The following is a 17,918-nucleotide window of genomic DNA, read 5'->3' on the forward strand; positions in this document are numbered from 1 at the left end:
CCCAGCGACGGAACCTTTTTCAAAACCGGCTGCCGAGCCGAGAAGTGACGGACGGACGGACGGCCGACTCGCGAGGCCAGAAGGTAGCCCAGCCGCCCCTCGTCAGGCTTTTCTCAGTTACTGCGGCCCCGCTCTCCCTCCCTTCCGTAGCGGTTTAGCAGGGCTGCTTTGGAAGAGCCTTAAACGAGCCCGTCCTCAGCCACCCCTCCCCTTCCCCTTCCTTCGAGCCTCCAGCTCCAGCAGCAGTCTATCCCGGTGGACGCCTCCCGTTTTGCCTTCCTGGAGCCTAGCGGCCCCGCTCTCCCTCCCTTCCGTAGCGGTTCAGCAGGGCTGCTTTGGAAGAGCCTTAAACGAGCCCGTCCTCAGCCACCCCTCCCCTTCCCCTTCCTTCGAGCCTCCAGCTCCAGCAGCAGTCTATCCCGGTGGACGAACGCCTCCCGTTTTGCCTTCCCGGAGCCTAGCCGGCCCCGCTCTCCCTCCCCTCCCGTGCGGTTCAGCAGGGCTGCTTTGAAGAGCCTTAAACGAGCCCGCCCTCAGCCACCCCTCCCTTCCCTTCCTTGAGCCTCCAGCTCCAGCAGCAGTCTATCGTTTGCCTTCCTGGAGCCTGGCCGGCCCGATCTCCTCCCTCCGTAGCGGTTCAGCAGGGCTGCTTTGGAAGAGCCTTAAACGAGCCCGTCCTCAGCCACCCCTCCTTCCTTCCTTGAGCCTCCAGCTCCAGCAGCAGTCTATCCCGTGACGAACGCCTCCCGTTTTGCCTTCCCGAGCCTAGCCGGCCCCGCCTCCTCCTCCGTAGCGGCTCAGCTGGGCTGCGAGCCCCGCCTCGGTCGCCTTCGCCCGGCCCTTTGCTGGCCTCGCCTGGGCAGGGCTGGGCAGAGCCGGTGACATCACCTCCACCGCCCACCTGCCGTCGCCGTCCGCCGCCGCCGCCGCTGCTCGCCTCCGCCCCTCCCTCCGCCTCCTCCAGCAGCCAGCAGCGTGGCGGGGGCGCCGGGCGCGGCAGGGCCGGGCTGGCGACGGCCTCTCCTGGCGGCAGCAACGGCGGCGGCAGCAGCATCAACAGCACCAGCAGCACCAGCGGCTCCCGCAGCAGCCCCCGCAGCCGCCTCCTTCCCCGGGCGCCACCTGCATGAGCCACCGCAAAGGCGACAAGCCGCCCATCAGCCTCCAGGAGCACACGGCCATCGACGTTTGCCCAGGTCCCAACCGCCCCATCAAACAGCTCTCCGACTACTTCCGCGTTTCCCCGCGGCCTCCCGCCGCCGCTTTGCTCAGCGGGCCTCCCTCTCTCTCTCTCTCTCTCTCACACACACACACACACACACACAGAGAGAGACTTCTAAAGTGGGTTTAATGATATTAGAGACCCTTATTGCCCTGCCAAAAAAAAAAAAAAAGAGCCACCCCAACGTCTATGAAAATTAACCTTCTCTTCCAAGAGACACTGTGCAGGGTATTTTCACTGTTGGTGTGCATACAGGCTTAGATTTGTGCTGGGTTCTTAGTACTTAGAGCACTGACCTTCAGAGGCACCCTGGTCCCTTGGAAGCTAAAGGAGGACTCATTTTCATGCTTGCAGTGTTCAATTTGGGAAGGGCATCCAAAGAAGTGGTAGATCCTTGTGTGTCCAATCACACTTAGCCAATAAAAATTCTATTCTATTCTATTCTATTCTATTCTATTCTATTCTATTCTATTCTATTCTATTCTATTCACTCATTCATTCATTCATTCATTCCTTGTGTGTCCAATCACACTTGGCCAATAAAAATTCTATTCTATTCTATTCTATTCTATTCTATTCTATTCTATTCTATTCTATTCACTCACTCATTCATTCATTCATTCATTCCTTGTGTGTCCAATCACACTTGGCCAATAAAAATTCTATTCTATTCTATTCTATTCTATTCTATTCTATTCTATTCTATTCTATTCTATTCTATTCTATTCACTCATTCATTCATTCATTCATTCCTTGTGTGTCCAATCACACTTGGCCAATAAAAATTCTATTCTATTCTATTCTATTCTATTCTATTCTATTCTATTCTATTCTATTCTATTCTATTCTATTCATTTTATTTTGTCAAATACATATTAAATAATTATATAACTATAAGCATGAATTGAATACATAAAAGGAATACAACTAAAGGGAACATTAGGACAGGGACGGTAGGCACGCTGGTGCTCTTATGCACGCCCCTTACAGACCTCTTAGGAATGGGGTGAGGTCAATACTAGATAGTCTTTGGTTAAGGCTTTGGGGATTTTGGGAAGAGACCACAGAGTCAGGTAGCACATTCCAGGCATTAACAACTCTGTTACTGAAGTCACATTTTCTGCAATCTAGATTGGAGAGGTTCACTTTTAAGTTTGAATCTATTGTGTTCTCGTATTGTTGTGGTTGAAGCTGAAGTAGTCATTGATAGGAAGTACATTGTAGCAGATAATTTTATGAGCTATGCTCAGGTCATACCAAAGGCGGCGTAGTTCTAAATTTTCTAAAGCTGGGAATCCTCCTTCCCCCTTTTGCACTTTTATTGTTTTTCGTTCAAATAAATATTCATGTTATTTTACTTGGCTCTATCTTTATTTTTTACATTGACCAGTAGCTGCCTCATTTCCCACCCTCGGCTTATACTCGAGTCAATAGTTTTTCCCAGTTTTTGTGGTAAAATTAGGTACCTCGGCTTATATTCGGGTCGGCTTATACTCGAGTATATACGGTACATGTTTATCATTTGTACATAATTCTGTTTCACACTCAATCTTACAATGTTCAAAACCATAAATCATTTTATCTACTTTAAATATTTCTAATAACTGCAAGTTAAAAAAATCTGACAATTATGTCAACCTGCCACCAATTCTCTTGATTTTATTTTACTTTCCTATTGACAACATTCTAATATTGCTTTGAGAATATAGCCATTTGTATTTGCTTGTTAACTTGCCTATAAAATGCTTCTTATTCTGAAAGCCATAAGGGTGTTTTCAGGCACACTTAGTTTTGTATCTATTCCATATTCTCAGTATGGCATCTCTAACAAAATGATTTTTAAAATGCAGATTAACATTGCCTTTGTCGTACCACAACCATGTATGCCACTTATATCTCAGATTGTGTCCTTATAACTGCAAGTCCTTATACTGTATTTCTAAGCAGACTCACTCTCCGTTTCAAACCAAACAGCAAACTATAAAATACAGTTTCAAATCAGGTAGACCAAAGCCGCCTCTTTTCTTTGCCATTTGTAACACCTTATATTTAATTCATTTTGTTTGACCAAATTTAAATATATTCTTCTGTCACTTTTTAAATGGTACATCAATTGTCAAGACAGGTTTTGTCTAAAACAAAATCACTAATATAAGCAAGACATTCATTTTTAATCACAGAAATTTTCCTCAGCAATGACAGTTGTAGTTTCTCTCATCTAAAAATGTTTTTAGCTTCATTTCATATCTTAACATAGTTATTTTGAAATAATATTTGCCATAGTTATAACCAGATCTGTTATATTCTTTTCAATCTTAAAACCTATTTTATTTGCCAGTTCTGCTTGATCTGTATTTTTAGTATCTATTATTTATTTATTATTTATTTATTTATTATTTAGATTTTTATACCGCCCTTCTCCCGAAGGACTCAGGGCGGTGTACAGTCAGAATAAAACAGTACAATATACAAATTAAGACAAAAGTTAAAATAACATATTCAATAAATGGCCAAAAATTTAAAACCGTCAAATTTGACCCATAAAATTCATAAAATACCCCAATTAAAATTATTAAAATTCAAAAAGTTTAAAAATTAAGCCAGTCCCGCTTGGATAAACAAGTGCGTTTTCAATTCACGGCGAAAGGTCCGAAGGTCAGGTAATTGACACAAACCAGGAGGAAGTTCGTTCCAGAGGGTAGGTGCTCCAACAGAGAAGGCCCTTCCCCTGGGGGCCGCCAGCCGACATTGCTTGGCGGACGGCACCCTGAGAAGACCCTCTCTGTGTGAGCGTACAGGTCGGTGGGAGGCATAAGGTAACAGCAGGCGGTCCTGTAAGTACCCGGGCCCTAAGCCATGGAGCGCTTTAAAGGTGGTAACCAACACCTTGAAGCGCACCCGAAAGACCACAGGTAGCCAGTGCAGACTGCGCAGGAGCGGTGTTACACGGGAGCAATGTGTGGCTCTCTCAATCACCCGCGCAGCTGCATTCTGAACTAACTGAAGCCTCCGAGTGCACTTCAGGGGTAGCCCCATGTAGAGAGCATTGCAATAATCCAGACGAGAAGTGACAAGAGCAATCTTGAAACTTGCTAATGCACCAAATTCTTTTAATTTCCCTATTAATGTTTCAATTCCCTTTAACGGATCTTCCCAAATCAACATCAAGTCAATCTTTAATTTACAAGTTGATTTTGTAACCTTTGCTCCCACAATCCTGCCACTTTGCCTTATGCCTTTGTCCAGTAATTCAAGAACCAAATAAACAAGACATGAAATGTGGGCTGTCTTGTTTCTTTTGTATTTCACATGTTTTGTTAGACCTCCATTAATAACTATTTATGCTTTCTGTGAAGTGTAAATCAATCTTATCCATTTTTAAAGTACTCTCCAAAATTCATATTTCAAAATCTTGCATAGTTCAAACTATCAAAGGTTTTTTTCTGAATCTAAGAAAATCAGTGCAGTTTGTTTTTCATTATGAAGATTCAAATATTCCAGAATATTTTAAGGTTGTGCTTTAACTGGCTTTTCTATAAACATCCACATTGATCCATATGAACACATTTTTGCAAAATTATTTTCAGTTTGCCAGCTAAAGTTCTTGTAAATAACTTGTAGTCATTATTCAATAATGATACTGGCCTACGATTTCTTGTTAAAGTCAACATTTGTCCCTCTTTAGGTGTTAGTGGTAGTTTGGCCTCCTTCCAAATTTCTGCATCTTTCTTCCCTATAAGATAGAGTTCATCATGTTTTATAAAGGTTGTAAAAGTTCATCCTCAAAACAATTATAATAAGAACCTGATAATTAGGCTCTGCGCATGCGCAAGATGGCGGCTCGCTAGGTGAACGGAGCCGCCGACGGGATGATCGACGCGGGATGGCATCACCCAGACGGTTAGCCGAGCCGCCTGTACCCCCCGGCCCGCTTTGCCAGCTTCTCGGCAGCCTTTTCGGTGACACGGCTGCCGAGAGCGAGGCCGGGTGAGGGAGAGCGGCGAACGGCGGCCATTTCCTGGGCCGTGGTGCGGAGGCCGTAGCGGATCGAGGCCTGTTAGTCCATCATGGCCTGTGGACTGTGAGTGCTGGCGCTGCTACTTAGGGGTCACGTTTCTCCCCCCAGCCTGGTTATTTCGGGACGAAGGGGGTTATGACTTCACCGGCTTTTCCACTGCCGGCTTCTCCGTTGCCGGCTTTCCCACTGCCTTCCCTGCAGGGAGGGGCTCTGAGGACGTTTCTACCCCACTTATGCCGTATCTGGGATTTACGGCCTATTACATCTGACCGGCCTTCCTCAGAGGTGCCTGGCCCGGTTTCTGGGAAAGGCCCTGGATCTGAGGAGTGGCCAGGCCTTTGGAATGTGGGGCTTGCCTGGGGCTTGCCTGTGGACTTTTATCTTTGAACCATCTTAACCATCTTAACGAAGGGAACCATCCTAACGAAGGGAATTGGCGTGGTGATTATGGGAGGTGTCCCGGCCATTTGAGGCCCGTCTCTCCCACTATTATTTGTGCACTGTCATCTGCACTTATCTGGCCTTTTGGGACCTTTGGCCAGGATTGCTCTTTGGAATTATTGTGGAAGAGACTTGGAGACTGACTTGAGATCTAGCGGTGGACATACCCGGGAACAGCTGTAGACAGTGCGGAGGGTGGTAGAAGATCTACCCACCCACCTCGTCTTTCCCCATGGATTTTTGGACTGGGCTATTTTTTCCATCTTTCCATCTTTAGCCTGTTTATCATCATTATCAGCCACCATCGGACGATGGGTATCCGTGTGAAGCACTATGGACTAATATTCTGCCATCCTGGACAATGATCATCTCCCGGCGACTGTTTTCCCCTAGCGAAGTAGTATTATTTTCACGATTCGCCTATGTTATTCGAGGTGCCCCCGCCTCGCAGGAATGGCCCGTTTTATTACCAAGGGCCGGCCTCAATGACGGATCTTGGGATCCACAGAGGTGGCATGCGAAGAGGAAGAGCCTTTGGGGGTTTTTAGATAGGGCATTTTTAAGGGGTGGAGGGTAGGCGGTGTTGGGGAAACCCGCCGGGTGGGGTATCAGTTCTCGCATGCTCGTGGCGGTGAGCTAATAGGTCCAAGGTTATGGGGAGTTCAGGTTCCATTGGTGGAGGTGGCGTTATTTGCACGGTTTGGGGAGGGGCAGATTTGGCGGAAGCGGGGGCTCGGATCGTGTTAAGGGGGCGCGCGCTCGATATTTGCAGGCGATCGCGCGCCCCGAGCCCCCCGACTTCTCCCCCTCCCCGGATAGGCTAGACCCTCAGGGGCTGGGCCCTCGGCTGATGTTATGTGATGCACGGTCCGTGGCCAATAAGGCCCCTAATTTACGACCTTATTCAGGGGTGCCATGGACTTTATAGGCATTACGGAAACCTGGTTGGGCGCAGAAGGGGCGTGCCCTGGTGCAGATGTGCCCACCAGGTTTCCGCATTTCATCAGCCGAGAGCCCAGGTAGGGGTGGGGGTGGCGGTTGTGATTAGAGAGAGTCTGGAGCCGAGGAGACCACTGTACCTCAGATTGTCGGGTGTGAATCCTCCTTGTGAAGTGGGGCCATAGATGTCAGATGGGCTTGCTGGTCGCACCTGGCTCCTTGCTACGTGACAGCTGCCCTGCCCGAGCTCCTGGAGGTGCTTGCTGGGGTGGCAGTTGAAACCCCAGACTTTTAGTCATGGGGACTTTAACTTGCCTTCTTCCGGCTCGCCATCGACAGCAGCTCGGGAGTTCATGGCTTCCATGACGGCCTTAGACCTGACGCAAGTAGTTGATGGCCCTACCCACACCGGGGTGGTACACTCGATTTGATTTTTGTCTCTGGTCAGTGGTTGAGAGATCTGGACTTAAAGGAAATAGTCACGAACCTTTGTCATGGTCAGATCACTCTCTCCTTCGCCTAGACTTTCTGACCGCCACCCAACACCGCAGGGAGACGGAGCCGATCGTTGGTTCCGTCCCAGGCGCCTGATGGACCCGGAGAGGTTCCGGACGGAGCTTGGGCCATTCCTGAGGGTCTGGCTCACGGCACGTCTGAGGAACTTGTTGCGGCCTGGGAGCGGGCGCGGCGGGGCCTTAGATCGTGTCGTGCCTTTGCGCCTCTGACCCGGCGCGGGTCCCAACCGGCTCCTGGTTCTCCGAGGAGCTGAGGGGATGAGCGCGGAGAAGACGCCTAGAGAGTTCCTGGAGGTCTAGCCGTTCAGAGGCTGATCGGACACTAGTGAAGTCCTATACAAGGACTTACCTAGTGGCATTGAGGAAGCGAGGCGTTGCTACGCCTCCTCCCTCATTGCGCCGGCAGATAACCGCCCAGCCGCCCTGTTCGGGTGACTCGTTCCCTCCTTCACCAGGGGCGGGATGACCCGCTGCAGGGGCGTGCTGAGGAGTTTAACGTTATCTATACGATAAAATCGTTCAACCGGGATGGTTGGACCAAGATTGCGGTGACTCAGGTGAGGCGTCCGAGGGTGGTCTTGGTGACATTGTCTGGGATGAGTTTGACCCTGTGGCTCCCGAGGACATGGACAGGTTGTTGGGTAGACTGAATGCCACCACGTGTTTACTGGACCCGTGCCCCTCCTGGCTGGTGCTGGCCACTCAGGAGGTGACACAAGGCTGGCTCCAGGCGATTACGATTGCTTCTTTGGTGGAGGGTGTCTTTCCGGCCGCCTTGAAAGAGGCGGTGGTGAGACCCCTCCTTAAGAAGCCTTCCCTGGACCCGGCTGTTTTAGGTAATTATCGTCCAGTCTCCAACCTTCGCTTCGCGGCGGAGGTTGTAGAAATATGGTGGCATATCAGTTTCCCCTGCACCTGGATGAAACCGTCTATCTAGACCCGTTCCAGTCCGGTTTCCGGCCCGGTTACAGCACAGAGACGGCTTTGGTCGCGTTGGTGGATGATCTCTGGAGGGCCAGGGATAGGGTTGTTCCTCTGCCCTGGTCCTATTAGACCTCTCAGCGGCTTTCGATACCATCGACCATGGTATCCTGCTGCGCCGGCTGGAGGGATTGGGAGTGGGAGGCACCGTTTATCGGTGGTTCTCCTCCTATCTCTCCGACCGGTCGCAGTCGGTGTTGACAGGGGGGCAGAGGTCGACCCCGAGGCGCCTCACTTGTGGGGTGCCGCAGGGCTCGATCCTCTCGCCCCTTCTGTTTAACATCTACATGAAGCCGCTGGGTGAGATCATCAGTGGTTTCGGTGTGAGGTATCAGCTGTATGCGGATGACACCCAGCTGTACCTTTCCACCGGACCACCCCAACGGCTATCAAGTGCTGTCCCGGTGTCTGGAGGCTGTACGGGTCTGGATGGGGAGAAACAGGCTCAAGCTCAATCCCTCCAAGACAGAGTGGCTGTGGATGCGGCATCCCGGTACAGTCAGCTAAATCCGCGGCTGACCATCGGTGGCGAGTCATTGGCCCCGATGGAGGGTGCGCAACAGCGTCCTCCTGGATGAACGGCTGTCTTTGGAAGATCATTTCACGGCCGCCTCCAGGAGAGCGTTTTACCAGGTTCGCCTGGTGCGCCAGTTGCGCCCCTTTCTGGACCGGGATGCCCTGTGCACAGTCACCCACGCACTCGTGAAGTCTCGCCTGGATTACTGCAACGCTCTCTACATGGGGCTCCTTGAAGGGCATCCGGAGGCTGCAGTTAGTCAGAATGCGGCTGCGCGGGTGATAGAGGGAGCCTCGTGGCTCCGTGATAACACCCATCCTCGCAGACTGCACTGGCTGCCTGTGGCCTTCGGGTGCGCTTCAAGGTTTTGGTGACCACCTTTAAAGCGCTCCATGGCATAGGGCGGGTTATCTGGGACCGCCTGCTGCTACCGAATACCTCTCACCGACCCGTGCGCTCTCACAGAGAGGGACTCCTCAGGGTGCCGTCAGCGAGGCAATGTCGCCTGGCACGCCCAGGAAGGGCCTTCTCTGTGGGGCTCCCACCCTCTGGAATGAACTGCCCCAGGACTTCGTCAGCTTCCGGACCTTGGACCTTCCGCGAGCTTAAAACATATCTATTTAACTGCGCAGGACTGAGTTAGATTTTAGTTTGTGGGTTTTATCTTGGGTTTTAATTTTTATATTTTTAATTAAGGCTTTTGAATAAGTTTTTTAATTGTTTTTAGAATTGTATTTATTGTATTTTTTGTTTTTAAATGCCTGTAAACCGCCCTGAGTCCTTTGGGAGATAGGGCGGTATATAAATATAAACAATAAATAAATAAATAAATTCATCTAGTCTAGGCACTGCTCCTGGTTTAATATTTTTATAGCTTCAGAATCTTCCATCATCATCATCATCATCATCATCATAATATTTTAATTTGTATACCGCCCTTCTCCCGAAGGACTCAGGGTGGTTTACAGCCAACATAAAATACAGTGAAAACACATACAATACTAAAAACAAACATTAAAAAACTTATTAAATTTGGCCCAATTTTTAAAAATACAATCAAACCCTATAAAATTAATAAAAATTAAAACCCATAAAATCAACTAAACAACAAAAATTCAAGCCAGTGCAGCGAGACGGAATAGATAAGTCTTAAGTTCGCAGCTAAAGGTCCGAAGGTCAGGTAGTTGTCAAAGTCCAGGGGGAAGTTCGTTCCACAGGGTAGGAGCTCCCACAGAGAAGGCCCTTCCCCTGGGGGCCGGCAGTCGACATTGCTTGGCTGACGGCACCCTAAGGAGTCCCTCTCTGTGAGAACGCACAGGTCGGTGGGAGGTACAAGATGGCAGTAGACGGTCCTGTAAGTATCCTGGTCCTAAGCCATGGAGCGCTTTAAAGGTGGTAACCAATACCTTAAAGCGCACCCGGAAGACAACAGGCAGCCAGTGCAGTCTGCGCAGGATAGGTGTTACATGGGAGCTCCAAACCGCTCCCTCTATCACCCGTGCAGCTGCATTCTGGACTAACTGGAGCCTCTGGGTGCTCTTCAAGGGGAGCCCCATGTAGAGAGCATTGCAGTAATCCAAGCGAGAGGTAACAAGAGCATGAGTGACTGTGCATAAGGCATCCCGGTCAAGGAAGGGGCGCGACTGGCGAATCAGGTGGACCTGATAAAAAGCTCTCCTGGAGACGGTCGTCAACTGATCTTCAAAAGACAACCGCCCATCCAGGAGAACGCCCAAGTTGCGCACCATTTCCATCAGGGCCAATGACTCGCCCCCAATAGTCAGCCGCAGCTGCAGCTGACTGTACCGGGGTGCTGGCATTCACAGCCACTCCATCTTGGAGGGATTAAGCTTGAGCCTGTTTCTCCCCATCCAGACCCGTACGGCTTCTAGACACCGGGACAGTACTTTGATAGCTTTGTTGGGGTGGCCTGGGGTGGAAAAGTACAGCTGCGTATCATCAGCGTACAGTTGGTACCTCACCCCAAAACCACTGATTATTTCACCCAGCGGCTTCATATAGATGTTGAACAGGAGAGGCGAGAGAATCGACCCCTGCGGCACCCCACTCGTGAGGCGCTTCGGGGTCGATCTCTGCCCCCCTGCCAACACCGTCTGCGACCGGTCAGAGAGATAGGAGGAGAACCACCGATAGACGGTGCCTCCCACTCCCAAACTTCCCAGCCGGTGCAGCAGGATACCATGGTCGATGGTATCGAAAGCCGCTGAGAGGAGGCCACAGGCCACGGCCATTACTTTGGTCGTCGCCTGGGCCGCTGTGCCCGGTGACACCGGGGCTTTGGATTTATAACTGCAGCAGCCTGGTGGTGAACAGGGAACGGAGAAGAATTGAGGAATGAAGAAGGGAAGGGGATATCGGTGGCAGTGGAGTGCTCCGGAGTGCGGGGGTTTTCTCCCCTGCGGCTGGAAGGAGCACGAGTCATTCTGGAGAGAGGAGAACTTAAAATAAGAAGATTACGGTTTTGTGGAGCTCTGGAGAGAAGAGGTGATGGAGAAATTTAGGAGGGAGGTTTGAGGCCCCCTCCTCTGGGGAACAGTGGTGGCGTCCAGCTTCCGCCTTCACTATGAGAATCTTGATGACATCACTTCCCTTCGGCTTCCTGGTTGACTAACTGTACTCTGGACTCGTTGCTCCTGTGAGTGCCCCCTGGTGGATCCGGAGGAAATTACAAGGATACTGTGCTTGCCTGAGGATTTTGAAATTTTTTTTTTAAATGGCAAAAGGTCAGAGACCAACTGCTGGAGAGATGGAGAGAATTCTGGAAAAGTTATCCAATATGGACAAGAAACTGGATGATTTGCAAAGAGGCCAAACGGAAATAAGAGCAGAAATTGTGACTATCCAAAAGGATTTAAAGGATACTCAACAAGTCTCAGCAGAAAACAAGCAGAAAGTGGAAGGTCTGGAGGGTGAGATGCGGCAGTGCAGAAAAGAGAGGAGACGACAGGCAATGCTGTGCTTGGACTACAGATGGATAAAATGTCTTATTTCCTTAGGTTTCAAAATTTGGAAGAAGTGGACCAAGAAGATTTGAGAGATGTTGTGACTAAATTGTTGGGAGAATTTCTTGGGAGAGGTGTTGACTTTATGAATTGGGATGTGGATCGAGTTTATAGAGTTAATTCACAATATGCACGCACGCATGCAGTTCCCAGAGAGGTTCATGTCAAATTTGTGAGAAGAGAGACGAGAGATGAAATTCTTAGAAAACATAGGAGTGGGGCACTGACTTATAGGGGCAGGAGATAGCCATTCTGAGGCAGATTCCCAGACAGGTACGTGAAATGAGAAAGAAATATTACTTTTGTCAAGCAAATTGTACCAGAAGGGAGTAGGCTTCAGATGGCTGATGCCAGAGGATTGATGATTTTCGGGAGGGCATTACGAAAAAATTAGTACAATTGCGGAGGCTACGGCCTCGTGGAGGAACACAAAGCCCTCCTGGAATCAGATGACCCAGGAATTGAAGAAGGGAGGTTATAGACCATGGGGAGGCGGCTGCCGCTGTTGCGGCCCTGGAGTTGGGTCAGGCTGAACCCAGAGTTCTGAGATCCAAAACTAGGAAGTGACAAAGATATTTGGTATTGTGTTGGTTTTCCTTATTCTCTTTTGTATGATATTCTGTTTATTCTTGACCCTTCTTTATTGCGTATGTAAGATTTGTAAACTTAGCTACTTCGTGTTACCTGCTTGCCATATGGCTGTTGTATGTGTTTAAAATTTGAGTAAAATTCTTATCTTGTATAAGAAAAATGAAAATTTACCATACCTGATATGTATTTGTATAAACCTTTTTTGACCAATAAAAACTTTTTGAATAGCGAAAGCCGCTGAGAGGTCTAATAGGACCAGGGCAGAGGAATAACCTCTGTCCCTGGCCCTCCAGAGATCATCAACCAACGCGACCAAAGCCATCTCCGTATTGTATCTGGGTCAAAAGCCGGACTGGAACGGGTCTAGATAGACAGTTTCATCCAGGTATTGGGGTAATTGACGTGCCACCACACTCTCTACAACCATCGCCACAAAGCGAAGGTTGGAGACCCGACGATAATTTCCTAAAACAGCTGGGTCCAGGGAAGGCCTCTTGAGGAGGGGTCTCACCACCGCCTCTTTCAAGGCAGCAGGAAAAGCCCCCTCCAACAAAGAAGCATTTATAATCCCCCGGAGCCAGCCTCGTGTCACCTCCTGCGTGGCCAGCAACTAGGAGGGGCACGGGTCCAGTAAACATGTGGTGGCATTCAACCTCCCCAACAACCTGTCCATGTCCTCGGGAGTCACAGGGTCAAAACTATCCCAAACAGTCTCAACAAGACGAGTCTCGAACCTCTTGCCTGGATCTACCCAATTTTGATCCAATCCATCCCGAAGCTGAACGATTTTATCGTATAGATAACCGTTAAACTCCTCGGCATGCCCTTGTAATGGGTCCTCCCGCACCTCCTGTTGAAGGAGCGAGCGGGTCACCCGAAACAGGGCAGCCGGGCAGTTATCTGCCGACGCAATGAGGGAGGAAACGTAGAAACGCTTCGCTTCCCTCAATGCCACTAGGTAGGTCCTACTATATGACCTAACTAGTGTCCGGTCAGCTTCCAAACGGCTGGATCTCCAAGCAATCTCTAGGCGTCTTCTCCGGTGTTTCATCTCCCTCAGCTCCTCGGAGAACCAAGGAGCTGGTTGAGACCTACGCCGGGTCAGAGGCTGCAAAGGCACGACACGGTCCAAAGCCCCAGCCGCTGCCTGTTCCCAGGCCGTGACTAGTTCTTCAGCCGTGCCGCGGGCCAGGTTCTCAGGAAACAGCCCAAGTTCCGTGAAGAACCTCTCCGGGTCCATCAGGCGCCTGGGACGGAACCAACGCATTGGTTCTGTCTCCCTGCGGTGTTGAGTAGCGGTCCGAAAGTCCAGGTCCATAATAGGTCCATTCATAATCTCTCTGCTCCTCTGTAATCCTTCATAAATTTCATAAATTTTCTTTGAATTTTATCTATTTTTTTCTCAGAGAGATGTCATTTTCTTTATACAAGTTGGAATAATATTGATGAAATACTTTTTGTGTGGCTGTATCCATTAGCACAATTTCTGTCTCTTGTAGTTTCAGTTCATTTTATCTTCCTTTTTTAAATTATTTATATGCTAACCACTTCCTTGGTTTGTTTGCTTTATATAATTCATTTTTATTTTATTTCTTCTGTTGTTAAGCTACAGTTTTCTTAAAGCTGGGGAATCAGGCAACATTTATTATCTATAGTATTCATTATATATATATAACTAGTAGTATAGCATTTATTATCTATACTATTAAGATTCTTGTGTCTATAACTTTTAGCTGGGCAAAACAGTGCATCATAGGGCAAAACTTTTTCACACAAAAAACCTCAAACGGGTTAACTTACAGAATGTGTCAGAATCCAGGACCCATTACTTCTCTGGAATTGAAATTTGGCAAATTTTATAAATGTCATAAAATATTTCCTGTGGTCAACTGCTGGTATTTGACTGTACCATACAGTTCAATATGGGCTACTTTCAAGACAGAGATATCTCTGAATCTCTCTGAATTTAAGGACTTTTCCAATACATTAGAGGCTCTGCCATTGTTGAAAGTAATGAAGAAGCTGATAAGGAATCTGATAGCCCTAAATTAATAACACAACTGGTCATGAATTGTCTAGATATTTTTATTATTAAAATAAAATATATTTTAATAACATGAGAAATATCTAGGGGAAGATATTTTTCCTTGTCTGTTTTATGAACCAGAAATATCAGAAGATTGTTGTTAGCCTCTATGATTCTTGCTTGCTGTTGGCTGCTATAGTAATGTGGTGGGGGAGGTGTAGGTATTTGGGTGGGGAAGTGAGCTAGTGGAGATGTCTCATGATGTTACGGAAAAGGGAGGGATGCTCTCACCTACTGCGCAGCTGAATGGATTTGTTTATAGCCAGTCAAGGTCAACCGTCCCAGCATACCAGATGGATGGGGCCACCTGAAGATGCACCTATGACACCATGGGGGCTGGGGATTGGACATTCAGCTGGGGTCCTTGGGGGGAGGGATTTGGGAATACTTTCAATATCTAATTTTTGCGCCTTTAGCCTCAGATCTTACTTTTCTTTCGTTGCTATCGGTTCATTCTCAGTAAAAGTACCTGTCTCTACAAACATGGAGTTGGGATTTTTCTTTCTTGAATTTGAAACGGAGGCATGCCTGACAATTGTAATGATAAAGGTAAAGGTTCCCCTTGCACATATGTGCTAATCGTTCCCGACTCTATTTTTTATTTATTATACTATATTATTAGCTATCATTGTAATGATAGGTAATAATATAAAAAATTAAGCATAGTCAAATAACATTTATGAGTCCTCTAAAACTTTAAATGCTTTTGGTGGGTGGGGGTGGTAGAAACATTTGCTTGCTTGCTATAAACCACTCAGCATTCTAAGTAAAAAGCAAGATCATAATTTTACATATGGCAGAATATACATTTTTTTCAGCAAGTATAACATTCTATTAAGATAAAACTGATCTGAATGCCATTGAACTAATAATGTCTGTTAGTAAGTGGACCCTGTCAACCTAATAGATGCCCAGTATACACCTAGAAACATGCCAGGTATTTGAGTCACGAATTTTTTTTTTTTTTCTGAACATCATTCATTTATTTTTTTGTGAAATGTCTTATTTTTATTTTTTAATATTAGTTTAAACAGTTTGTGGCAATTGTAAACTATGACATGGAATATATAATACAATAGGTGGAATACTTTTAATTCTCTTTAGTAAGATTACTTACATATATAACTGCTATATTTTCTTTTCTAGAACAACTTTTGGAATTCATGCATCAGTTACCAGCTTTTGCTAACATGACGATGTCAGTGAGAAGAGAACTCTGTGCTGTGATGGTATTTGCAGTTGTAGAAAGAGCAGGAACCATTGTTCTAAATGATGGAGAAGAAGTAAGTAGTATTTGTAGCTTCTTCTCAAAGTAACATTACATTTATTTCATTTTATTTCATATAATACACTTTCCAACAATACAATATAACAAATATAATACAATATAATATAACAAATATAATACAATTTCCAACACTGGAAATTTTTAAGAAAATGTTGGATAACCATCTGACTGAGATGGTGTAGAGTTTCCTGCCTGGGCAGGGGGTTGGACTAGAAGGCCTCCAAGGTCCCTTCCAACTCTGTTGTTATATTATATTATATTATTATATTATATTATATTAATAAAGACATTATTCATAAAAATCATAGATAAATTGCTGAATATAAAATACATGCATTGGGTTACAGTAGTGACATTAAAATGATCAATACATAGTTTTTGTAAGTATTCTGAAACTGAATTTCTTTATTCAAATATAAATACATCTCTGAGTAGGTACCACAGGTAATTTGAAAGGTATGTGATTAAAATACTGGGATTCTCTATCCAGTTCTTGCTTTGTGTAGATTATAGCAGAAGTAAATCGAACTGTAGGTGAGCAGTGTGGTTGTAAAGCACAATTGCATCACTTAGCAACAGCAATTCCTACAGTTCTGGATCCCATTGTTAACTGAATGCCATAATCATTAGACGAGACAACTTTTTGCTAGCTTCCCACAGCCAAAGTCAGCAGGGAAGCCACCTGAAAGTTGCAAGTCCTAGGCTGGCAGGCAGGCTGAAGGAAGGAGCAAGGGGTTGTATGGGGGAGAGTCAGGTAGGGAGTATAACAGTGCAGGGGAGGGTGTGATGGGATGCACAAGCGATGTGGAATGGGTTGAAGTGGATGCAAGAGTGTGCAAGTGATATAACATTAGTCAGGGACAGTGCATTAAATTTGAGGGGCTGCGTGAGAAGCTTTGGACAGGGTATGAAGAGGAGACACAGGTCAGGGAAAATGCAGCACAGGTCAGAGAAACTGCATGAGGATACAAGGGAGTACATGAAAGGCAAGACATGGGTCGGGCAGGTGCTAGAGGGGTGTGAGTGGCTACTATGTTGCAAGTGCAGAGGGACAGAGGTAGGGTATAGGGTGTGGGGAAGACTGAGCCCAGTGACTTGGGACTTTTCTTGCCAGCTTCCCCATTGATTTCTGGGGAAGCCAGCAGAGAAAGTTGCAAAAGGCAATCATGTCATCATGGAGTGCTTCAGATCACGGGGTGCTGGGATGACCAGAACTCTGAGGTTATAATTATAATTCATTGCTCCCGTAACTTTGAACATATAAATGTCCGTATATTGGGGACTAACTGTTATTTATTTACCCAGGAAATGAGACCAGAATATCAAGTTAGATATCTTTATTTTTTGTCGACTGAATGTGTAAATTGTTAGGTATTTAATTGGACTTAAAGCACACCCATCTTCACCTAAAAATTTGCAACCTATTTGATTCAGTATATGGTCACATTTTTGTTTTTTCCCTAATTGCAAACATTTATTAGAAGAAAACTGAAATGTAGTTTTATCTTGCTTATCTGAAATAATGTGCTTTGTTTTTAGCTTGATTCCTGGTCTGTTATTTTGAACGGTTCAGTAGAAGTAACATATCCAGATGGAAGAACAGAAATATTATGCATGGGAAACAGTTTTGGTGTTTCTCCTACTATGGACAAAGAATATATGAAAGGAATCATGAGAACCAAAGTGGATGACTGCCAGGTAGAATTCAAAATCTGAGTGAACCATTAGAAGAGTTTACAAATTTATTATGATTGGACATTATTAAATCTCTGTGCCTTTTGTGTTTTACTCCACTGCAGCCAGAGATAGAATTTTGTCGCATAACGGGGTGAGCTCCCCATTACTTGTCACAGCTTCTGCCAACCTAGCATGTAAAAAATGCAAGTAGAAAAATAGGGACCACCTTTGGTTGGAAGGTAACAGCGTTCCGTGCGCCTTTGGCATTTAGTCATGCCGGCCACATGACCACGGAGTCATCTTCGGACAGCACTGGCTCTTCGGCTTTGAAACAGAGATGAGCACCACCCCCTAGAGTCGGGAACGACTAGCACATATGTGCGAGGGGAACTGTTACTTTTTAATATATATATATATATATATATATATATATATATATATATATATATATATATATATATATATATATATATATATATATATATATATTTATATATATATAAAAACAAGAAGCCTAGTACAGTTTTCCTAGTTTATACAAATACTTGAGGTAGCAGTAATTATTGTTGCACATTCATCTTCTTAAAAAGATGACCCAATTTGCTATTCTGAAATCAAAA

The 17,918-nt window shown here is 46.3% G+C and overlaps 1 protein-coding gene across 6 annotated transcripts in view; it reads left to right on the forward strand.

The window, feature by feature from the left end:
• The window catches only part of RAPGEF2 (Rap guanine nucleotide exchange factor 2), a 238,966-nt gene that overhangs the window by 180,903 nt on the left and 40,145 nt on the right, over positions 1 to 17,918 (forward strand). For all 6 annotated transcript variants that reach the window (XM_058193651.1, XM_058193648.1, XM_058193650.1 and 3 more), the window contains 2 exons: positions 15,480 to 15,616; positions 17,161 to 17,319. In XM_058193651.1, the coding sequence (XP_058049634.1) occupies positions 15,480 to 15,616; positions 17,161 to 17,319 (296 nt within the window). The remainder of the gene's footprint in view (positions 1 to 15,479; positions 15,617 to 17,160; positions 17,320 to 17,918) is intronic.

The sequence above is a fragment of the Ahaetulla prasina genome, chromosome 8, assembly GCF_028640845.1.
Source record: "Ahaetulla prasina isolate Xishuangbanna chromosome 8, ASM2864084v1, whole genome shotgun sequence".
Taxonomy (NCBI): domain Eukaryota; kingdom Metazoa; phylum Chordata; class Lepidosauria; order Squamata; family Colubridae; genus Ahaetulla; species Ahaetulla prasina.